Source organism: Perca fluviatilis, chromosome 18, assembly GCF_010015445.1.
Source record: "Perca fluviatilis chromosome 18, GENO_Pfluv_1.0, whole genome shotgun sequence".
NCBI lineage: Eukaryota > Metazoa > Chordata > Actinopteri > Perciformes > Percidae > Perca > Perca fluviatilis.
In genome coordinates this window covers 34,429,892-34,454,891 of record NC_053129.1, presented here as the reverse complement: position 1 = coordinate 34,454,891, position 25,000 = coordinate 34,429,892, and the positions used below count along the sequence as shown (strand labels likewise).

At 46.7% G+C, this 25,000-nt stretch overlaps 1 protein-coding gene across 1 annotated transcript in view; it reads right to left on the bottom strand.

Moving 5' to 3' along the window:
- Positions 1–1,096: 1,096 nt before the first annotated feature.
- The window catches only part of LOC120546451 (AT-rich interactive domain-containing protein 1B-like), a 75,296-nt gene continuing 51,392 nt past the window's right edge, over positions 1,097–25,000 (bottom strand). Inside the window, 13 exon segments of the mRNA XM_039781380.1 lie at positions 1,097–1,933; positions 4,802–5,198; positions 6,986–7,007; positions 8,805–8,939; positions 11,824–12,643; positions 14,943–15,073; positions 16,336–16,488; positions 16,491–16,750; positions 18,236–18,480; positions 21,093–21,174; positions 21,257–21,362; positions 23,427–23,573; positions 24,857–25,000. The exon segment at positions 24,857–25,000 is cut by the window's right edge and continues 35 nt beyond it. Of these exon segments, the coding sequence (XP_039637314.1) occupies positions 1,589–1,933; positions 4,802–5,198; positions 6,986–7,007; positions 8,805–8,939; positions 11,824–12,643; positions 14,943–15,073; positions 16,336–16,488; positions 16,491–16,750; positions 18,236–18,480; positions 21,093–21,174; positions 21,257–21,362; positions 23,427–23,573; positions 24,857–25,000 (2,987 nt within the window). The 3' untranslated portion in view covers positions 1,097–1,588.

Here is a 25,000-nt window from a genome sequence, read left to right as displayed (position 1 = left end):
TAATTCACATTAAAACGAAAATATTGCACCGAAAACAAAGTACCAGGGATGCACCGAATCCAGGATTGGACTTCAGAATCTGCTGAATATTGGGCTTTTATTTATTTTATTTTTTTTTGAGTGGCCAGGTTGGTTCAGTGGTAGAGCTGGCGCACATATACTGGGAGGTTTATGCCTCGACACAGAGGTCCAGGGTTCGAATCCTGTGACAATTTCCTGCATGTCTTCCCCCTCTCACCCTCTCTCACCTCGCTGTCCTGTCAAAAATTAAAAGGTGGAAAAGCCCCCCCCCCCCAAAAAAGGGTTGGGTTTCTGCTGAACCTTAGAATTTTTTCCCAGCGAACCGAACCCTACGCTTGCACTCGGCGCGCTACGCTGGTCGCCGTAGTGACGGCGCCGTTGATTACGGGAAGGTGTTTACGTAGGTGGAGCGTTCAATGCAGCAGGCTGTGAGGAAGTGGACATGGAACTGGTGAACAGTAGGCTGTGAGGAAGTGGACATGGATCTGGTGAACAGTAGGCTGTGAGAAAGTGGACATGGATCTGGTGAGCAGTAGGCTGTGAGGAAGTGGACATGGATCTGGTGAGCAGTAGGCTGTGAGAAAGTGGACATGGATCTGGTGAACAGTAGGCTGTGAGGAAGTGGACATGGATCTGGTGAACAGTAGGCTGTGAGGAAGTGGACATGGATCTGGTGAGCAGTAGGCTGTGAGGAAGTGGACATGGATCTGGTGAGCAGTAGGCTGTGAGGAAGTGGACATGGATCTGGTGAGCAGTAGGCTGTGAGAAAGTGGACATGGATCTGGTGAACAGTAGGCTATGAGGAAGTGGACATGGATCTGGTGAGCAGAAAATGTTGTTGTTTGGCAGTACTTTCAGTCAAAAGAAGACCATTCAAGTCCAGCTACATGTTCAATCTGTTCAATGCTGATTGGTCTGGTGGTGGCAAGGACCCTAAACTATACACAACATGGCCGCTGTTACATTTGGTACAAAACATCTGAAAGAAGACGAGTTGTGCACGAAGGAATCTCCAGACAGCAGACAGAATGCAGCAACTTCAGGTACGGCAAAGGAAGGACAGTCCCTGTTTACTTCATTCATGTGTTTACTGGGTTCATGGACTGAGGATGGGAGGAGGAGTCAGCACAATCTCAACCAGGGGGTTCAGGATTCAGCCGAAAACCCCAAAAATCTGGATTGGGTGCATCCCCTATCAAAGTCTGTGACTGAACATCAATAATGTAAAATAAAGACTTCTATCTACAACACGTGTCACCGTTTAAATAACTCCGAAGAACAGAAAGAAACGAAGAGAGCCAGAAGCCGAGACTCTGACCGTCACACTTTGGTTAAAAACTAAACAACAAAACGGACAACAAAAGAATTAAAAAAAATTAAAAATACAAGTATTAAATAGTTTTATCATCTGTATTAAAAATTACTTAAAAATCCCAAATAAAACATTTCTTGTGGATGGAGCCGATATATATATTTATATATTCTCTCTCTCTCTATATATTCATTTTGTACGTAAAAACATTTTGGTTCTTTAAATAAAAAATAGAAATCGGAGCCCGTGTTCGTGTCACGAGCGCCCGATTTTAAAGAGTACTTCGCACAAGACGGCCGCCACCGACGCGTCGAGCGCGGGCGCCATCGAGACGTCCAGCAGCCGGCTCTCGTGCAGCACGAACTGCGTCCTGCTGTCCTCCGCCCTCGCCACGGCCAGCAGCGCCCTGGCGGCGCGGCACATCATGTTGACGCTGGCTGGCTCGCCAACGTGCTGGAACTGCGCCGCGGTGGCCACGCCGTCCTCCAGGAAGCCGATCAGAGTTCCCACGCTGCCTTTCTGCAACGCCACGGCGCGCGCCGCCGCCGCATCGCCTTGCGCCAGGTTGGACAGAGCCGCCACCGCCATTTCCCGACACACCTGGTGATAGGTGGAATAAATCAAGCCTGCATTTAACTCAAATGTATTTTCATATTTCATATGTTCTAGAACAGTGGTTCCCAACCTCTTTTCCTTGGCGCCCTACTCATGTCTAAGAAAAGCTGACCGAAGTTGGGGTAACTCTCGAGATAGAGCCTCTTTCTCTTTCTTTTTTTGATACAGAGCAGTTATCAGCACTATTACGTTTCTCCGCCTTGTTTCATTCATAAAACAGTGATGCCGTGGCGGCAGGAAAGACGAGGATACAACAAAATATATAGTTTTCATGCAGACTTTTGTATACATTATATCGTCACCTTCCTAAAATAATTGCCTAAGTCATTTTTTCAGGATTTTCAGAAAACGCAAAAAATGAAAACGGCCTAAGTCACATGCTTGACATAGGCAGTTATACTAAAGGTGTAGAATCACATGACCTGTTCAACTGAGGATTTAGGCAATTTTACCAGAGGTGGCCTGCACCATGAGGAGATGATTTAGGCAACAAAATCATTTTTGTTAAAAAATGACTTAGGCAATTATTTTAGGAAGGTGACGATATATTCTAGAGCAGGGGTCTTCAACGTCTTTTTAAGCCAGGGACCCTTTAACTGAAAGGGAGACGGATCAGGGACCCCCCTACTACATATATTGTATAAAGTGAAGTTGCATATTAATCTGGTCCTACAATAACTGTTAGGGCTGCCTAAAGTTACACTTACGACTACAGTTGAAAATTAGCCAATTGGCTAACACTGGCACATTTACAGAAATGTTCATTAATGTGCATTGTCCTAATCAAATAAATACATAAATAAAGCATTTATAGATACCCTTTTTTGCATAGAACACTAAACTACTCAAATAGCCTTAAAATTGTTTGCATGACTTTATAAATCAGGTTTTAATGTTAACCCTTAAATGTGAAACAGTCAATCCTTTGGGATGAACTGAATCTGTCAATATTTGCCAATAATATGTTGGAATAATGTTAAGACTTTTTACATTTTTGAAAAAACTTTCAAAAATTAACAATAATTTGGAGGCCCCCCTGGAGTAACTCTGAGGACCCTGTGGGGGTCCTGGACCCCCTGTTGAAGATCCCTGTTCTAGTGTATTAACATAATTTGTTTAACATGTGCAAATATATATTTTTTTACCTCAAAGACTTGGGCCCTCCCCCCCTGTGATCTTTGCTGCCCCCCCCTGGGGGTGCCCGGACCCCAGGTTGGGAACCACTGGTCTATAATGTGGTACATTGAGACTGATGGAGAAATTTAAAAGTTTAGAGGCCCTGATTGAGTAGCTGTCCCAAGTAGTTATGTATTCTGAAAGCCTATAGCTGAAGAACAACAGATGTAATGTTAACATATGTCTTTTGGAGGGGGGCCTACAGGATGCTTGAGTCTACCAGAGCATGGGACCCTGACAGGGTTAGGATGAGGTCATGAATAAGGGTTTCCTGGTGGGGTGGCCCCAGAAAGTATCAAATGTAGTGCTGGGCGATATGGAGAAACTCAAATATCAGGATATTTTTGACCAAATACCTCGATATCGATACCGCAACGATATTGTAGTGTTTAGTGTAGTGTAGTGTTGACTGTTGGTGCTTTCACCAACCATTTACACAATGAGATTTTGGAGAAATAATCATCAGTAATGTGGATATAACGACTAAGTGGGTAAAGGCCAATAATAGAATTGCTAGAACGGTCTGGTAAGTTCAGAAAATGACATCACTTTACTGTAATGTAGCCTTTTAAAACCAGGTAAAGACACTTATGCCATATTACGATATCCAAAATCTAAGACGATATCTAGTCTCATATCAGGATTAGGGTTGGGTACCGAAACCCGGTTCCACTATGGTACCGGTTCCTACGCAAACGGTAGTATTCGGACCGGATTAGAACGCGAATTTCGGTTCCTCGTTTCGGTTCGACTGAAATATTTTCCCTCTGTCGCTCCGGACAGCGGCAGACTCTTTTTTTCTTTCTCCCTTTTCTGCCGAGTGGCGCACGTGCCGGCTCGCGGTGTGAAGCGCTATTCCCCCGACATGCTACTCTACTATCTGCTGATAGACGGCTTTTTGTACACGCTCTGAAACGGACGTAAAAATATCACACTTTCTCTGTAGTCTACCGTTAGCTAGCTACCGTATATGTAGGCTACTTTTAAAATGGCATATTTTCCCCTCTGGGCTCACCAAAACGGACGTAAAAGCATATTAACCGAGTTTTTTCCTGTGCAGGACATGCCATAAGTCAGGAGAGGTGGAGTATCTCGCCAGAGAAGGCAAATATGGTCATTTTTCTGCAAAAGAACTGCTGAAGTTTGAAGCTGGTTGGCATACCAACTCAACAACATTTATTTTGTTGTTACTTGTTAATAGTGTAACTGTTATTTGTTAAATTATTGTAGTTGTGTGTTAGGTGACTTAGGTTTACTTATTATATATTTAAGTACTTTAAAACGTTAATATATTGTTAAATTTAAATAATTTTCAATAAAATAAAACGCTCCATAAAAAGCCTTTCTTTTATGTCATTTTTCAGTTTTTCAAGAACTGGTTTAGGAATCGGAATCGTTTTAAAAGTACCGGTTCGGCATCGGAATCGTAAAAATCCAAACGGTACCCGACCCTAATCAGGATATCGATAGGATATCGATATATCACCCAGCTCTACATAAAATGTATGTTCAATGCTACCATCGGGAGGCCCTCTGGGTACATGCAGCTTGTGTGTGTGTGCACATGGTTCTCTCCTTTGTTCAATATTGAATAAAGCTGCCTATAATCTGAAATCATCGGAGTGGTCGTCTGTGAGCATCTCCATCGTCAATTTCCCGGAGAGGTCCATCTCTCACCTGGCTGCGGCGTTCGCCCACGAGGCGCAGCAGCGCGGCGAACAGCGTCCGCTGGCGGCTGAAAGGCGGCGTGGCGAGCAGCAGGTCCACGTTGCCGTCCTGGATGCTCAGCTTGCAGAGGCACTCCAGCGCCAGTCGGCGCGCCGATAGCGCCGAGGAGGCGAGCGGGTCGTGGGCCGCGGCGGACGGGCAGACCATCCAGTGGAGCAGCCCGTCCAGCAGCGGCAGGCAGATGCTCTCGGGGTACAGAGACAGGTCCAGCTGGCCCGCCACGTTCGCCAGCGTCACCAGCGTGTTCTCACGCAGCGCCGCCAGGCAGTCCCAGCGCCACTCGTCCCGGCTGCACGCCATACCAGCAGCTTCCTCTGGCCGCTGGAGGCTCGGCGCCGTTCGTTTCCTGCAGACAAGACGTATTATAGGAAACTTTTATAACTTATTATAGGTTTAACATTTTGTTTCTCTGTAATTTTGTGCATAGTAGTGATGCAATTTTAACTCTCTGGGGCTTACAACAGGGTGGGTGGTGGGTGGTGGTATTTCTCAACTCATTCCTTTCTAAATTAGCTCAAGTTGACCACAAAGAGGAAACAGATTGCATACAGATCAGCAGCAGAGGAGAAAAGTCTCACACAACGTCTTGTCTGCTGACAGAAAATGGATGCCAAACGTCTACTGGAATTAATCCTTATTTTAGTGCTTCACTTTCAAGGTAAACCTCTGTTTTCTTATTTAAATGTTAATCATAATTTAACAGAAATGTTAGGCTTTTATTACTGTTAAATAAAGGCCAGTGTGACAAACTGCTACCAGGAACAAGCCGCTATGTTCCTGCTTTAGTGTGAGTAAAAAACAGGATTGAAATTATGAGTTGTGAGTTTATTTTTTTAGATAGATTCTGAAATATATATATATATATATATATATATATATATATAATACATATACACTCACTCACCCACACACAGAGACACACACACAGACAGACAGAGACAACATACTAACACACACACAGACAGACAGACAGACAGAGACACACACAGAGACAACACACACACACAGACACAGACAGACAGACAGAGACACACACAGACCCACACACACAGACACACAGAGACACACACAGAGACAACACACACACACACAGACACACAAAGAGACAACACACACACACACACACACGAAGACACACCCACCCACACACACAGACAGAGACACACACAAACACACACACACACAAAGAGACAACCACCCACACACACAGACATAGAGACACACACACACACACACACACACACACAAAAAACTAAATCTTAAAACTAACAAACACTCAAATTAGAATAAAATCGAGTGGCGAAACCCGAAATATAAACTAGTGATTGTAAAAGTTAAGCAGTGCTGACCTGGGTGTGTGTAGGTGGTGGACTGACCTGGGTGTGTGTTGGTGGTGGACTGACCTGGGTGTGTGTAGGTGGTGGACTGACCTGGGTGTGTGTAGGTGGTGGACTGACCTGGGTGTGTGTTGGTGGTGGACTGACCTGGGTGTGTGTAGGTGGTGGACTGACCTGGGTGTGTGTTGGTGGTGGACTGACCTGGGTGTGTGTTGGTGGTGGACTGACCTGGGTGTGTGTAGGTGGTGGACTGACCTGGGTGTGTGTTGGTGGTGGACTGACCTGGGTGTGTGTTGGTGGTGGACTGACCTGGGTGTGTGTAGGTGGTGGACTGACCTGGGTGTGTGTTGGTGGTGGACTGACCTGGGTGTGTGTTGGTGGTGGACTGACCTGGGTGTGTGTAGGTGGTGGACTGACCTGGGTGTGTGTAGGTGGTGGACTGACCTGGGTGTGTTGGTGGTGGACTGGCCTGGGTGTGTTGGTGGTGGACTGACCTGGGTGTGTGTAGGTGGTGGACTGACCTGGGTGTGTGTTGGTGGTGGACTGACCTGGGTGTGTGTGGGTGGTGGACTGACCTGGGTGTGTGTAGGTGGTGGACTGACCTGGTGTGTGTGTTGAGGTGGTGGACTGACCTGGGTGTGTGTGTGGTGGTGGACTGACCTGGGTGTGTGTTGGTGGTGGACTGACCTGGGTGTGTGTTAGGTGGTGGACTGACCTGGGTGTGTGTAGGTGGTGGACTGACCTGGGTGTGTGTTGGTGGTGGACTGACCTGGGTGTGTGTTGGTGGTGGACTGACCTGGGTGTGTGTTGGTGGTGGACTGACCTGGGTGTGTGTGTGTAGGTGGTGGACTGACCTGGGTGTGTGGTGGTCTGGGTGTGTGTTGGTGGTGGACCGGCGTGTGTGTGTTGGTGGTGGACTGCCGGGTGTGTGTGGTGGTAGGATAACCTAGGTGTGTGTTGGTGGTGGACTGACTGGGTGTGTTGGTGGTGGACGCTGGGTGTGTGTTGGTGGTGGACTGGGGTGCGTATGTGGTGGTGGGACGCCTGGTGTTGTGGTGGTGGACTGCCTGGTGTGTGTTGGTGTGATACCTTGTGTGTGTTCAGGTGTGTGGTGGTGGTGTGTGTTGGTTGCGTGTGTTGGTTGTGTGTGTGGGTGGACTCTGGGTGGTTGGTGGTGAGTGGTGGTGTCTGGTGTGTGGGTGTGTGTGTGTTGGTGTGGGCTGTGTGTGTGGTGTGGGTGTGTGGGTGGTGGATTGGGGTGTGGTAGTGTGGTGGTTGGGTGGGGTGGTGGGTGGTTGGTGGACTGTGTGTGTGTTGGTGGTGACGCTGGGTGTGTGTGGTGGTGCTGGTGTGGGTGGTGGATGTTGGGTGGTGTGGAATCCTGGGTGTGTGTTGGTGGTGGACTGGGTGGAGTGGATGGGTTGGTTGTGGACTGGTGGTGTGGGTGTGGACTAGGTGTGTGTGGTGTCCTTGTGTGTTAGGTGGTGGACGGTGGTTGGTAATGGACGGTGTGTTGGGTGTTGTGGTGGTGGCCTGGTGTGTGTTAGGACTGGTGTGTGTTGGTGGTGGATGGGTGTGTGTAGTGGAGCGGGTGTGTAGTGGTGGCGTGTTGTTGGTGGTGGACTGTGTGTGTAGTGGTGGAACCTGGTGTGTGTGGTAGTGTGGCCTAGGTGTGTGTGGTGGACCCTGGTGTGTGGTGGTGGAGTGTGTGTGTGGTGGCCTGTGTTGTGGACATTGTGTGGTAGTGGGACTTGTTTGGTGGACTGGGTGTGTGTTTGGAGTGCTGTGTGTGGGTGGTGGTTGTTGTGGTGGCCTGGTGTGTGTTAGTGGTGACTGACTGGTGTGTGTAGTGGTGGCGCGGTGTGGTGTGCCTGTGTGTGTGTTTGTAGTGTGGAGTAGGTTGGGTAGTGGGGGTGTGTTGGTTGGGTGTGGTGGTGTGGTTGTGGACTGGTGTGTGTTGGTGAACTGGTTGTGTGGTGGTGACTCTTGTGTGTGTGGTGGACCTGGGTGTGGTGTGTGGGTGGGTTGGTGGTAACTGTGTGTTTGGTGGGGACCCTGGGTGTGTTGGTGTGGTTGGTGTGTGTAGGTGGTACTGTGTGTGTTGGTAGTGGGACCTGTGTGTGGTGGTGATGGTTGTTGGTGGGTGGACTGCTGGGTGTGTGTGGTGGTGGCCTAGGTGTGTGTTGGTGGTGGACCTGGTGTGTGTAGGTGGTGGACTGACTGGGTGTGTGTAGGTGGTGGACCGCTGGGTGTGTGTAGGTGGTGGACTGACCTGGGTGTGTGTAGGTGGTGGAGACTGGTGTGTGTTGGTGGTGGACGCCTGGGTGTGTGTTGGTGGTTGGACCCTGGGTGTGTGTAGGTGGTGGACGACCTGGTGTGTGTGTGTGTTAGGTGGTGGCTACCTGGGTGTGTGTAGGTGGTGGACTGACCTAGGTGTGTGTGTGTAGGTGGTGGACTCACCTGGGTTTGTGAGTGTGTTGGTGGGTGTGTGGTGGTGGCTGCTGGGTGTGTGTTGGTGGTGGATGACCTGGGTGTGTGTGTGTGGCCTAGGTGTGTGTAGGTAGTGACTGTGGTGTGTTGTGGTCGTTGTAGGTAGGTGTGTGTGTATGGTGTACCCCCTGGGTGGTGAGGGGGTGGGTGGTGTAGGGTGTAGGGGGCCAAGCCTCGCGAGGGGGAAGCCCAGGTGGGAGCGGTGTGAGAACAGCGTGGGCCCGCGAGTCCTCCGCGTAGGGGCACCCCTCCCACAGAGCCTGGAGGACACCCAGAACGACACACAGACAGAGACACACACAGAGACATAGAGACAGAGACACACACACACACAGAGACACACAGAGACACACAAAGATACAGAGACACAGACACACACAGAGACACAAAGATACAGAGACACAGACACACACAGAGACACAAAGATACAGAGACACAGACACACACAGAGACACAAAGATACAGAGACACACACAGAGACACAAAGATACAGAGACACAGACACACACAGAGACACAAAGATACAGAGACACAGACACACACAGAGACACAAAGATACAGAGACACACACATGCACACACAGAGACACACACAGAGACAGAGACAGAGACACACACACAGAGACACACACAGAGACACACACAGAGACACAGACACACAGACAGAGACACAGAGACACACAGAGACACAGACACACACAGAGACACAAAGACACAGACACAGAGACACACACATACACACACAGACACACACAGACACAAACACACAGAGATACACAGACAGAGAGACACACACACACACACAACACACACAGGTTCATAATTGTATTTTGAGGTTGTACCAGAATAGGTTTACATGGTTTAATTATCAAAAAACACCATATTTGTGTTGTACTGCACATTGCTGCAGCTCCTCTTTTCACCCTGTGTTCAGCTCTCTGTTTTAGCTACAGAGGGAGACATCTCACTGCTGTAACATCTTTGTTGGCAGTCGCACATGCTCAGTAGCTAGGTAAGACTACATGCTCAGTAGCTAGGTAAGGACTACATGCTCAGTAGCTAGGTAAGGACTACATGCTCAGTAGCTAGGTAAGGACTACATGCTCAGTAGCTAGGTAAGACTACATGCTCAGTAGCTAGGTAAGGACTACATGTTCAGTAGCTAGGTAAGGACTACATGCTCAGTAGCTAGGTAAGGACTACATGCTCAGTAGCTAGGTAAGACTACATGCTCAGTAGCTAGGTAAGGACTACATGTTCAGTAGCTAGGTAAGGACTACATGCTCAGTAGCTAGGTAAGACTACATGCTCAGTAGCTAGGTAAGGACTACATGTTCAGTAGCTAGGTAAGGACTACATGTTCAGTAGCTAGGTAAGGACTACATGCTCAGTAGCTAGGTAAGGACTACATGTCCAGTAGCTAGGTAAGACTACATGTTCAGTAGCTAGGTAAGGACTACATGTTCAGTAGCTAGGTAAGACTACATGTTCAGTAGCTAGGTAAGACTACATGCTCAGTAGCTAGGTAAGACTACATGCTCAGTAGCTAGGTAAGGCTACATGCTCAGTAGCTAGGTAAGACTACATGCTCAGTAGCTAGGTAAGACTACATGCTCAGTAGCTAGGTAAGACTACATGCTCAGTAGCTAGTTAAGACTACATGCTCAGTAGCTAGGTAAGACTACATGTTCAGTAGCTAGGTAAGACTACATGCTCAGTAGCTAGTTAAGACTACATGCTCAGTAGCTAGGTAAGGACTACATGCTCAGTAGCTAGGTAAGACTACATGCTCAGTAGCTAGGTAAGACTACATGCTCAGTAGCTACAAGGACTACATGCTCAGTAGGTAGGTAAGGACTACATGCTCAGTAGCTACAAGGACTACATGCTCAGTAGCTAGGTAAGACTACATGCTCAGTAGCTAGGTAAGACTACATGCTCAGTAGCTACAAGGACTACATGCTCAGTAGGTAGGTAAGACTACATGTTCAGTAGCTAGGTAAGACTACATGCTCAGTAGCTAGGTAAGACTACATGCTCAGTAGCTAGGTAAGACTACATGCTCAGTAGCTAGGTAAGACTACATGCTCAGTAGCTAGGTAAGACTACATGCTCAGTAGCTAGGTAAGGACTACATGTTCAGTAGCTAGGTAAGACTACATGCTCAGTAGCTAGGTAAGACTACATGCTCAGTAGCTAGAAGACTACATGCTCAGTAGCTAGGTAAGACTACATGCTCAGTAGCTAGGTAAGACTACATGTTCAGTAGCTAGGTAAGACTACATGCTCAGTAGCTAGGTAAGACTACATGCTCAGTAGCTAGTTAAGACTACATGCTCAGTAGCTAGGTAAGACTACATGTTCAGTAGCTAGGTAAGACTACATGCTCAGTAGCTAGGTAAGACTACATGTTCAGTAGCTAGGTAAGACTACATGCTCAGTAGCTAGTTAAGACTACATGCTCAGTAGCTAGTTAAGACTACATGCTCAGTAGCTAGGTAAGACTACATGTTCAGTAGCTAGGTAAGACTACATGTTCAGTAGCTGGTAAGACTACATGTCAGTAGCTAGGTAAGACTACATGTTCAGTAGCAGGTAAGGACTACTGTTCAGTAGCTAGGTAAGATACATGTTCAGTAGCTAGGTAAGGACTACATGTTCAGTAGCTAGGTAAGACTACATGTTCAGCAGCTAGGTAAGACTACATGCTCAGTAGCTAGGTAAGACTACATGCTCAGTAGCTAGGTAAGACTACATGCTCAGTAGCTAGGTAAGACTACATGCTCAGTAGCTAGGTAAGACTACATGCTCAGTAGCTAGGTAAGGACTACATTCTCAGTAGCTAGGTAAGGACTACATTCTCAGTAGCTAGGTAAGACTACATGTTCAGTAGCTAGGTAAGACTACATGCTCAGTAGTTAGGTAAGACTACATGCTCAGTAGCTAGGTAAGACTACATGTTCAGTAGCTAGGTAAGACTACATGCTCAGTAGCTAGGTAAGACTACATGCTCAGTAGCTAGGTAAGACTACATGCTCAGTAGCTAGGTAAGACTTGTTTGTAAGACAAAGTTTGTAAGCGTGTGGAAGCATCAGACACAAAATAACACCCCAAATCCCAGAAAAATATATATTTTTTTCATAACATGGGCACTTTAATGAACTAAACTCTTCCTCCAGGTTTTTACCTTTTTGTGTTTCAGGTGTTGTCTCCTCGTCTACTTCCCCTCTCCTCTTCGTTGTGGACTCCCCCGTCTGGATGTGAGCAGTGGACTCCCCCGTCTGGATGTGAGCAGTGGACTCCCCCGTCAGGATGTGAGCAGTGGACTCCCCCGTCAGGATGTGAGCAGTGGACTCCCCCGTCTGAACGTGAGCAGTGGACTCCCCCGTCTGAACGTGAGCAGTGGACTCCCCCGTCTGGATGCGAGCAGTGGACTCCCCCGTCTGGATGCGAGCAGTGGACTCCCCCGTCTGGATGCGAGCAGTGGACTCCCCCGTCTGGATGTGAGCAGTGGTGTCTCCTCCCCCAGCTTTCCAGTGCAGGAGGCCGCTGATGAAGCCGTTTGATTGGCTTAGCTCGGCCCAGCGCCTCTCCAGCTCCTCCCACTCCTCCCCCTCCTCCTCCACCGTGATTGGCAGCTTGTCGAACTTGCTGGCCTGTTGGGGGCGGGTCTCCACCTGCTCCTCCTTCACTTCCTCTTTTACAACAGCTTCCGCTTTCTCAACATCGGCTGAAGCTGCGAGCGTTCCCTCCTCCGTCTTTGGTGTCCTCTGAGCCTCGGCTGATTGGCCGTCAGATGGTGCCTCCTTCGCTTCTTCTTCCTCCTCCTCCTCCTCCTTTTCCTTGGGGGGGTCGGGCAGTGTCCTCTGGCCCTCGGCTCCCACCTCGTACTCTACCAGGATGCCGAAGATCTGGATCAGGCAGCGCCGGAAATACTCCACGATCAGCTCCAGGAAACCAGGAAGCTGCAGGAGGAAAGGAAGAGGATAAAAACAGATATTATAAAAACACATTTTAACATCTGGTTTGCTGCAAAAGTTCATTCAACCTAAGCTTAGTTGAAGCTCCTTAAACGTCCCATCTGTGCATTGAGCATATAAACCTTAGTGGTCCCAAAACGTACCTGAAGTCTCTTTATATAAAGGCCTTAGTGGTCCCTAATAGCTTGTAGCTGAAGCTCTTTATATAGACCTTAGTGGTCCCCTAATACTGTATCTGAAGTCTCTTTTATATAGACCTTAGTGGTCCCCCTAATACAGTATCTGAAGTCTCTTTATATAGACCTTAGTGGTACCCTAATACTGTATCTGAAGTCTCTTTAATATAGACCTTAGTGGTCCCCTAATACTGTATCTGAAGTCTCTTTTATATAGACCTTAGTGGTCCCCTAATACTGTATCTGAAGTCTCTTTAATATAGACCTTAGTGGTCCCCTAATACTGTATCTGAAGTCTCTTTTATATAGACCTTAGTGGTCCCCTAATACTGTATCTGAAGTCTCTTTATATAGACCTTAGTGGTCCCCTAATACTGTATCTGAAGTCTCTTTTATATAGACCTTAGTGGTCCCCTAATACTGTATCTGAAGTCTCTTTTATATAGACCTTAGTGGTCCCCTAATACTGTATCTGAAGTCTCTTTTATATAGACCTTAGTGGTCCCCTAATACTGTATCTGAAGTCTCTTTTATATAGACCTTAGTGGTCTTGACCAACTGCCACTTTGCTCGTTTGAAAGCCATGATGTCTCTCTCTCTCTCTCATGGGGGGGCCAAATTCTCTGGGTGGGTAAAGCAGAGAAAGGGGAGGTAACCTTGCTCCTTATGACCTCATAAGGAGAAGATTCCTGATTGGCCCATCTGATCTTTCATTTTCTCAAAGGCAGAGCAGGATACCCAGGGCTCGGTTTACACCTATCACCATTTCTAGCCACTGGGGGACCATAGGCAGGCTGGGGGAACTCATATTAATGTTAAAAAAAAACTCATAAAGTCAGATTTTCATGCCATGGGACCTTTTAAAGCTGCATTCTCTCTAACTTCCAGCAGGGGTTCATGAGGTTATGGTCTCAATCGCTAGTTTCAAGTCTTCTTCAACACAGTAAATTTAGTAAATGATGCTCCCCATTTATTTTCAAACTGACGATAAAGCAGGGGATGCTTTAGGACCAATCGGGACAGAGGCTTAGCGATGCTAACCATGCTAACACTGGGGACTTTAAAAACAGACCTCAACTTGTTTGTGTCTGTTGTCCGTGGTTACATCTTAAACTCTGACCCTCTTACGGTGCGTTTCCGCTCTAAATGTCGTGTTGGTTAGCTGGTGACTAACGGTAGGTTTCCACACAACGAAATTTCTCTTCCCTCTCATTGAGGTTGAATGGAGACGAAATTCGCCCTGATTGAGCGAGATGAGAGCGAATCGCCGAGGGGAGAGGAATAAAGTTGACGAAAGTTTAACTTTATTCAAATGAGGACCACTCGAGAACCAATCAGGTCCGTGTGTTTGTGTTTGGAGGCGGGAGTTACAAAAACAGTCTGACCAAGATGGCGGAGGTTATCAGCGCCGTAGCATGAAAATTTTGATGTGATTAAAATGTTTCTACACGAACATCGGTACTTCTATCAACACGAATTGTGTTTTATATGACACACAAACTTAGCTAGGGCACATACACCGCTAAATAGATCACTGTATGTTAGTTTAAACACTCAAACTTTTCAGCTAGCCGACAGGCTAATCGCTAGCATGTTCGGACATTGGATTTCATTGTAGCCTAGCCAGGCAGCTAGCTAGCTAGGCTACTTGTGCATTTGTTTGATTACGTGTTTTGTTGGCGAACGTTGACGATTGTAGCAACACGGATTGTTGTTTATATGTCACACGAACTTAAACAGGGCGAACACACACCACCAAACAGACCACTGGAGATAGTTTAAACACTCAAAATTATCCAGCTAGCCGACAGGTCACCCGCTAGCATGCTCGGACATTGCATTTCATTGTAAGCGTGAGACGGCGCTAGGCTACATAGAGGTTACCAGAGCATTTATGAACTACGCTTTTGCCGATGGTTTGTTGCTGTCCTTTTTACCCCTCTGTCTTCTGACAGCCGGGACAGTTAAAAACATGTTGCGGTCTTGCGTGTTGTTGTTTTCGCGACCACGCCCCCCGAGGCAAACTTTCGTTGGCCGAAATTCGCGAGGTGTTTCGCTGTGTGGAACCCTACCGTAAGAGGAAAAGTCAGCAGATGGTGTGTTCTGACCTGCGACAGGTTGAAGGAGCCCATGGTGCTGTCGTCGTACAGCAGGATGTTGATGGTGTCCAGAGCCCAGGTGCTCTCCGCTAACAGGCCGGACTTCAGTGACATCATCACCCGCCACGCCTCCGGGGTTCCTGATTGGACGATTTCAACCACAGAGCGTCTGAGGCTACAGTTACACCTGCTCGTTCCCCCTCGTTCCTGTGTTGTGTGTGTTCTGTGTGTGTGTTTGTGTGTGTGTGTTGTTTTGTGTGTTCTTGTGTGTTGTGTTGTGTCTGTGTGTGTTGTCTGTCTTGTGTGTGTTGTGTGTGTGTGTGTGGTGGTGGTTCTCTGTGTGTTGTCTTGTGTGTGTGTGTGTTGGTCTCTATTGTGTGTCTCTGTGTGTGTGTGTGTTTGTGGGGTTGTGTGTGTGTTTGTGTGGTCTATTTGTGTGTGTGTGTCTGTCTGTGTGTGTGTTTTTTTTGTGTTTTTTGTGTGTGTGTGTGTGTGGTCTCTATATTGTGTCTTGTTGTGTGTGTGTTTGTGTGTGTGTGTGTGTGTGTGTTTGTGTGTGTGTTGTGTGTGTTGTCTGTGTGTGTGTGTGTGTGTGTGTGTGTTTTGTTGTGTGTGTGTTCTCTGTTCTATCTGTGTGTGTGTGTGTTTTGTGTTGTGTCTGTGTGTGGTTGTGTGTGTGTGTTGTGTTTTGTTTTCTTATTGTGTTTTTGTTCTTTGTGTGTCTGTTGTGTTGTGTTGTTTTTTGGTTCTTGTGTGTTCTCTTTTGTGTCTGTCTGTTGTGTGTGTGTGTGTGTGTTGTTTCTCTGTGTGTCTCTTGTTTTTTTTTTTGTGTTGTGTGTGTGGGTCTCTATGTGTGTGTCTCTTGTTTGTGTGTTGTGTGTCTTTGTGTGTGTCTGTGTGTGTGTCTGTGTTTTTGGTTCTGTCTGTCTGTGTGTGTGTCTGTCTGTGTGTTGTGTGTGTGTCTGTGTTGTTTGTGTGTGTCTCTGTGTGTGTGTGTGTTTCTGTTTGTGTGTGTGTCTCTGTCTGTGTGTGTGTGTGTCTTTTTTTTTATTGTTGTGTGTTTATTGTGTGTGTGTGTGTGGTGTGTGTCTATTGTGTGTTTGTGTGTCTCTGTGTTTTTTGTGTGTGTGTGTGTGTGTGTGTGTGTTTCGTGTGTGTGTGTGTGTGTGTGTGTGTGTGTGTGTTGTTGTGTGTGTGTGTGTCTGTTGTGTGTGTGTGTGTTTTTTGTGTCTGTCTGTGTGTGTGTGTGTGTGTCTTTTGTGTGTGTGTGTGTTGTCTGTGTGTGTGTCTCTGTGTGTGTGTGTGTGTGTGTGTGTGTGTGTGTGTGTGTGTGTGTGTCTGTGTGTGTGTGTGTGTGTGTGTGTCTCTGTGTGTGTGTGTGTGTGTGTGTGTATTTCCATACCTGTGTCCTTGGCGGTGAGCCTGCGTCGTGGTTTCAGTTTGGGGACGGTGGCCTCCACAGAGTCCGGTGGGAAGCTGACCTCTCCGTGGATGAGGGGGGGCCCCTGAGGGGCCGGGGGCCCCGGCTTCTTCGCAGAGGGGGGGTAGGGAGCGCTGTTGGGGACAGGGAGCCGCCCGGGGGCCGTGGGAACGATGAGGGGCTGTGAGAGCGGCTCACATGGTTTGGGGCAGTGGGCGGGGCCTGGAAGGAGGAGGGGGGCTGTCTGGAAGGCAGGGGGGGCATGGAGGGGGAGGCAGAGTGGGGGTACGGGGGCTGCCGTTGGCCGGGATGCCCGGGGGGCCACTGGCTGTCCTGCTCGTCTCCTCGGCTCACGCTGGGGTACCCTTGGCCCTGCCGGCCGTATGCGTAGTCAGTCCTGGGGGGCCACATGTATAATTAGCCTGCCTATGTGATCTCTAGGGCTGTGCTCGATTGAAGAACTTCTTAGTCGACTAACACTCATTCTATTGCACCGACTAATCAATTAGTCGATTTAAACGACAGATCTGTAAATCTGAGTTTCCCCGCAAAGAGTCCTGCTAAAAGGATGCATATATTGAATAAGATAACGCATCCTTTGCATATTTAAATACAACATTTCAGAAAACGTGTAATACAACAAATAACTGCCTTAATGAAAGTAATCAAAGTAGGTTTCACGGTGATATCTATTAGGTCAAATGTCAACCCTTAATTCTAATTCTAAATTCTGTGCTCGTACGTTTCGTGGAAATAAGTCATTCAGCATGAAAACAGCATCAGACATGACTAATGGACTAAAGAGATCTAAGTTGACTAAGACCAAAACCACCGATTAGTCGACTAAGAGGGAGCAGTGCTACAAAACATCCGGAAAAGTCTTAAAAGTGAAGCCAAAGGTCCCATAAAGCTCCTTAAAAGGTCCCATATTAATGTTAAAAAACCTCATAAAGTGACATTTTCATGCCATAAGGTCTATATAAAAGAGACTTCAGATACAGTATTAGGGGACCACTAAGGTCTATATAAAAGAGACTTCAGATACAGTATTAGGGGACCACTAAGGTCTATATAAAGAGACTTCAGATACAGTATTAGGGGACCACTAAGGTCTATATAAAAGAGACTTCAGATACAGTATTAGGGGACCACTAAGGTCTATATAAAAGAGACTTCAGATACAGTATTAGGGACCACTAAGGTCTATATAAAAGAGACTTCAGATACAGTATTAGGGGACCACTAAGGTCTATATAAAAGAGACTTCAGATACAGTATTAGGGGACCACTAAGGTCTATATAAAAGAGACTTCAGATACAGTATTAGGGACCACTAAGGTCTATATAAAAGAGACTTCAGATACAGTATTAGGGACCACTAAGGTCTATATAAAAGAGACTTCAGATACAGTATTAGGGGACCACTAAGGTCTATATAAAAGAGACTTCAGATACAGTATTAGGGACCACTAAGGTCTATATAAAAGAGACTTCAGATACAGTATTAGGGGACCACTAAGGTCTATATAAAAAGAGACTTCAGATACAGTATTAGGGGACCACTAAGGTCTATATAAAAGAGACTTCAGATACAGTATTAGGGACCACTAAGGTCTATATAAAAGAGACTTCAGATACAGTATTAGGGGACCACTAAGGCCTATATAAAAGAGACTTCAGATACAGTATTAGGGGACCACTAAGGTCTATATAAAAGAGACTTCAGATACAGTATTAGGGACCACTAAGGTCTATATAAAAGAGACTTCAGATACAGTATTAGGGGACCACTAAGGCCTATATAAAAGAGACTTCAGATACAGTGTTAGGGGACCAAAACGACCGATTAGTCGACTAATCGGCTAAAACAGAGCAGCCCTACCTGGGGGGCCACATGTTGGGCTGCGGCCCCTCCCCGGGGCCCATCATGCCGTGCTGCCGCTCCCTGGCGTACGGATGGGGGAACTGGCCCTGCACCGGGCGCTGCTCGGGGCCCACGTAGCCCCCACCTCCAGCGTACGGGCTGAACATGTCGGGGGGGTGGGAGCCGAACTGCTGCGCCGCGAAGGGCTCGCCCTCATGGCGCTTCGCCGGGGGGTACACGCCCTCCATCCCACGCTTGTATCCCTGCAGACGAAACAATAGAACATCAGTTTAGGGTCTGTCTGCAGACTGCAAGATACACTCGATGACCCCATCCCCTGCTGTCTCCTCGCAGGTGTTCATATTGTAAACTTGTTATCTTCTGACCACACGCTGAAGAATCCCCAAACAGCTGAGTTGCATCTGCAGGTTAACTCACCAGGTTCCCTACATGTGGGAGCACTGCCTGGGGGTTCATACGCATTTTAACCATGACTTTTCGACAAATTTCCATGACTGTGCGTTCCTGAAAATGTCAGTCGACATTCTACAATAAGAATACTAATCTGTGTTAAAGTTTCCCCTCAGAGGGTTAACTATAAATGAATGATAATGTCTGTGGTTCATAGATGGATTCATCATATCGCTCCCCGAATACAACGCTGAGGTTAAGACGACATGAAAATACATTTATTAAATCACATATTATTATGCTGTGGTAAAGAAAATTCCATGATTTTTCCAAACTTTTCTGGGTCTTTTTATTTTTCCAAAACCTTTCCAGGCCTGGCATTTGCATTTTTCAAATTCCATAACTTTTCCAGGTTTTTTCCAAAACGTACGAACGCTGTAACCCCTAACCCGATGCGACCGTAGACTTCCAGGCACACAACTAGAGCTGCACCCATTACAGCTTTCTCGGCCGATACCGATTTTAGCCGATTCCGATTTAATTTTTTCTAACCACTTCACAGCACACGCAAATATGTATTTTCTGTCTTTTCTTTTTTTTTGTGATCAATTTTTTATTGAAAAATGTACAAAAACAATATATAATCACAAACATATACACATTTTTTTCTTTTCTTTTCCTAACCATCAATGTAACAGAAATGAAGTCCTTTGCACATCATTAGGGAAGCTATTTTCTGTCTTTTCTTTAATAGAACATGTTGTTGAACAGATAATGGATCACTATATAATAGAGCTATATAAATGACTCCTGGTGTGGGAAACTCACACACATCTAAAAGGTCAACGTTAGAACCATTTCCTTCTTTTCACATCTAATATCACACTAAAATAATGTGATTCTGGTTCTTGGTGTGGTCCCTCCAGGCTCTACTGTCTCCTTGCAGGTGTTGCATATTGTAAACTTGTTATCTTCTGCTCACACGCTGAAGAATCCCCAAACAGCTGACATGATGCAGGTTAACTCACCAAGTTCCCTACATGTGGGAGAATAGCGCAGACAGACGCAGCACTGCCTGGAAGACGACATTCGGGGCTTAAAACACCAAACAGCTTAATAGCATACTAATAGCATTACTTGAAGTTGTCCAAATCACACAGAACCACACGAGGAGTTGTCGACAGAGGTAAAAAAAACCAGGCAAGATACAAGTCTGTGTGCAGACCTCCGAACAGAAATATCTCCACATGCCTCTGGATTAGCTTCCCGTGCTATTAGCATCGCTTTCTCCGAACAAGCCTGTCTGAAGAACAACATGGCCCTGTAACAGCTGGTTCTAACAGAAATCTAACCTATTCACAGCTTTCTCTGGGTTTTTAATCAGCTGTTCCACTACACACACACACACACACACACACACACACACACACACACACACACACACACAAGATACACACACACCATACACGCAGACCCACACACAGACACTACCATACATACATACACACACACACACACACACACACACACAGACCCACACCAGACACACACACAGACACACACACAGACACACACACAGACACACACACAGACACACACCCACCAGACACACACACAGACAGACCGACACCCACACACACACACACACACACACACACACACACACACAGACAGACCCACACCATACACACACACACACACACACAGACACACACACACAAGACAGACCCACACCACACACACACACAGACCCACCACACACACACACACACACACACCAGATACAAACACACACCATACACGCAGACCCACACACACACAGACACTTCCATACACACACAGACCCACACCAGACACACACACACAAACACCAGACACACACCAGACACACACACACACACACACACCAGACACACACACACACACACACAGACACACACACACACACACACACACACACACACACACACACACACACACACACACAGACACACACCAGACACACACACACACACACACACACACACACACACACACAGACAGACACACACCAGACACACACACACAGACACACACAGACACACACACACACACAGACACACACACAGACACACACACACACACACACACCCACCAGACACACACACACACAGACACTACCATACACACACAAACCCACACCACACACACAGAACCACACCAGACACACACACAGACAGACACACACCATACACACACACACAGACCCACACACACACACCCACCAGACACACACACACACAGACCCACACACACACACACACACACACAGACCCACACACACACACACACACACACACAGACACACACACACACCACACACACACACACACACACACACACACACACACACACACACACACACAGACCCACACACACACACTTTAATTATTGAGCTTCTGTAAAGTAGGAAGTGAAGTCTCACCTGCTGCGGAGGGTACAGGGGCTGATGGGAAGTGTAGGCCACGCTGCGAGGATACTGCTGCCCGTAGCCGTCATGTCCCTGTCTGTAGGAGCAGACTGTATTTACCAGACACGTTCAGACCAAAAGGGGAAGCTCCAGCTGAAACACACTCTCTGTAATCTCACCTCTGCTGCGTTGCGCTAGCGGGGGTGCGGCCCTGCCCCACAGGCAATGCACGCTGCTCCTGACCTCCAGGGGCGCACGCCCCGTCCGCCTCAACACGGGTCCAGCCTGCAGCGGAAGACAGACTTCAGACTCTTTGAATCGCTTACTAAAGCAATATCTATAGACCGATAAATAAATGGATAGGCCATAGACCTGGAGGATATTAGAAGTCACATCTCCGGTGATGGCTGAGCGTTTCTGATAGAGATGGCCCGATACCATTTTTTGCTTCCTGATACAGATTCTGATCCGATACCAGTGGGTCATATATTTTATTATGTTTTAACAACTGTATAGGCAAGGCAAGGCAGCTTTATTTGTAGAGCACATTTCAGCAACAGGGCAATTCAAAGTGCTTTACATAAAACATTAAAGAGCAGTAAGAAAACAATGTAAAAACAATTTAAAAACATTAATAAAACAAATTAAAAACATTAAAAGACAATAATAAAATTGATAGTGCAGTATAAGAATAAATGTTACAGTGCAGTATAAGAAATTAAAAGTTAATAAAATAGATTATTTAAAGAAAAGCAACATCAAAAAAGATAGGTCTTTAGCTTAGGTTTAAAAGAACTGAGATATGTATACTACTGTCTCTGTATGGATGTGATATGATTTCTATTCTTTGTTGTGGGTCTGGCTCAGGTTAAACTCTTTGTGAAACATGAACAATGAATGTCACAGAACTTTCTTTTATAGTTATAATGGGAAAAGAACAAATAAACTACTTTAATGTAGATTTTCTTTAGGACTTTATTACGCGGTATCGGATAGTAGGCGTGGGGGAAAAAATCAATACAGCATAGTATCGCGATATTTTTCGTGGCAATACTGTATCGATACACAGACGCCAAGTATCATAACATATGTGTTGGTCAGTCTGTCTGCTTGACAATCCCCATTTTGCAGCGATAAAAATGAAGTGAGATGAACAAGCAGAGACATGTATCTTTTTACATAAAACAGATGTTGACAAAATTGTCCTTTCGGGACATCATTTGAAATTGGGAAAAATCTGAAGTCGGGAAAAAGGTAATACATTGCAATATATCGCAGAATATTGCAATATGTTTGAAATCACAATAATATCGTATCGTGACATAAGTATCGGGATGATATCGTATCGTGAGGCCTCTGGTGATTCCCACCCCTATCGGATAGGTGCATAAACTCCAGTACTTCCACATACCGATACCAGCGTTTTAGGCAGTATCGGAGCAGATACCGATACTGGTATCGGACCATCTCTAGTTACTGAGCAGCCTCCAGCTGAGCTTGAAGACGTAGATGTGAGGTGAGCAACCTGTCTGAAAGTGTGAAGTCTTCTGGTAGCTGTGCCGAGAGAAATCTCAATCATTCCCAATCTCACAGAGACGGAGAGTGTGAGTAGGAGCTGTCCGTGAGCAGAGGAGCTGAAATATTTTGTTCCGATTGCTTTTCATGGACTCTCTACGGCACTGGTTCTCAAAGTTTTTTTAGTAATGTTCCCCTTTTTGAGTTGTTTCTTTAAGTGCTAATCATTTACGGTAGAAAAAATAATGTATATAAAGAGGAAGAGTACAGCGCTGTCAGCGATAGATTTACTAAACAACAGCCTTGGAACTGACAAAAACCATTAAAATGCTGATGAGAAAAAGAGACAAAAACTGTAAAAAAAAAAAAAAAAAAAAGACTAAAACTTGGAAAAAGACGGTAGAAGGAAGGAAGGAAGGAAGGCAAGAATAGGTCGAAATAGTATCAAAAACTTCAAAAACAGTGACTTAAGAAGAAAAAAAGAGAGAAACTTGTAAAAACTAGAAGGACAGTAGAAGGAAGGAAGGAGAGATCAGGTCCAAAGAAGGAGACACAAATGTCACATTTTTGGTAGAAAAAATAAATTCTACATAAAGAGGAACAATGTTCTGGACAACAGCCTTGTTACATATCTAACGTACCCCCTGCAGTCCTCCAGAGTACCCCCAGGGGGACACGTACCCCCTGCAGTCCTATAGAGTACCACTAGGGGGACACCTATCCCCTGCAGTCCTCCAGAGTACCCCTAGGGGGACACGTACCCCCTGCAGTCCTATAGAGTACCACTAGGGGGACACGTACCCCCTGCAGTCTCAGTCTTCAAGCTACGATCTTACCTCCGCTCGTATCCGGGACCGTAGGGGTACTGGGGTCTGGGGTCCATCCCCGTCAGGGGCCCAGAGGGCGGCCCGTGGGGGTACACGTCCTGCACGGCACCGCTGGGCATCTGACCCGGACCAAAGGCCTCGCCGGGCCCCGGACCTGAAGAGCAAACGGGTGAAGACACATCGCTTAGTTTGGTAAAAATGTAATCATCATTTGTACCAATTCACAGATTTTGGGTTTAAAAGGACTGCAGCAGGGCGGAGATCTTAACGAGCGTTTGGATAATTGATTAATTCTTGAGTTGTGTGTCATGCACACAAAGTGGATTTATAAACATACAGCACCCCCAATAATCCATTCGGGCCTTCATCCCAAACGCTTTGTTGCCTTTTTGGACAATTTGGACACACACACACACACACACACACACACACACACACACACACACACACACACACACACACACACACACACACACACACACACACACACACACACACACACACACACACACACAAACACAGACACACACACACAAACACAGAGACACACACACACACACACACACACACACACACACACACACACACACACACACACACACACACACAAACACAGAGACACACACACACAAACACAGAGACACACACACACACACACAAATACAGAGACACACACACACAACAGAGACACACACACACAAATACAGAGACACACACACAAAAACACAGACACACACACACACACACACACACACACACACACACACACACACACCACACACACACACACACACACACACACACACACACACACACACACACACACACACACACACACACACACAGGGCCTATTTCTCTCTTCAGATGTTTCCAGTAACATGTCTCTGTGAACTATTTTAGTCCGATATGAGATATCAGATTCTGAACGAGCCGCCATGACAGTCTGGCTTTGAATTTCCAGAGAAACCAGACCCCATGTGACGCGTTCGTCCAATCAGCTGCCGGTTGTCATTTTGGGGAGACAATCCAGAGTAGCGCCGCCTGCTGCTATGGAGACGTATTAGGTCTCGTCTCTTCGGTGTGTTCTGAGGAACTTTTTGGACCGACTCGGGGAGACCAATCGGTCCCGCTGGCTCTTCTGCCTACGATTGGTTGTCGGCTCTGTGTGTCCGGGCCTTAAGACCCACGCAGTTGTCAACTTCCTGTCCAGCGCCCGCGACTAGGATTAGCGCGCGCCTGACAGTTGTTTTAGTAAAAAGTACATCACGAAGATCCTCGTAAACTGGACAATAAAATGATCTTCATTCTCAAGTCCAGCTGGCTCACATAATCAGGGTTCCTGCAGGTTTCTACCAGTCAAATTTAAGACTTTCTAAGACCTGCAGAAACCCTGTTATTAAACAAAGTCTTTCCTTCCCATCACCGTGGCTACGAACCTTTCCTGGGTCCTCCGTACGGGTCTTTGTTGGCATCGTACTGCATCCTCATTGAGGGGTCTGTGGGGCCCCCTCCCTGCTGGAAGGGGGCGCCGCGGGGTCCCGGGCCTCGCTTGTTGTTGAAGGCTGGATCGCTGCCTTCAG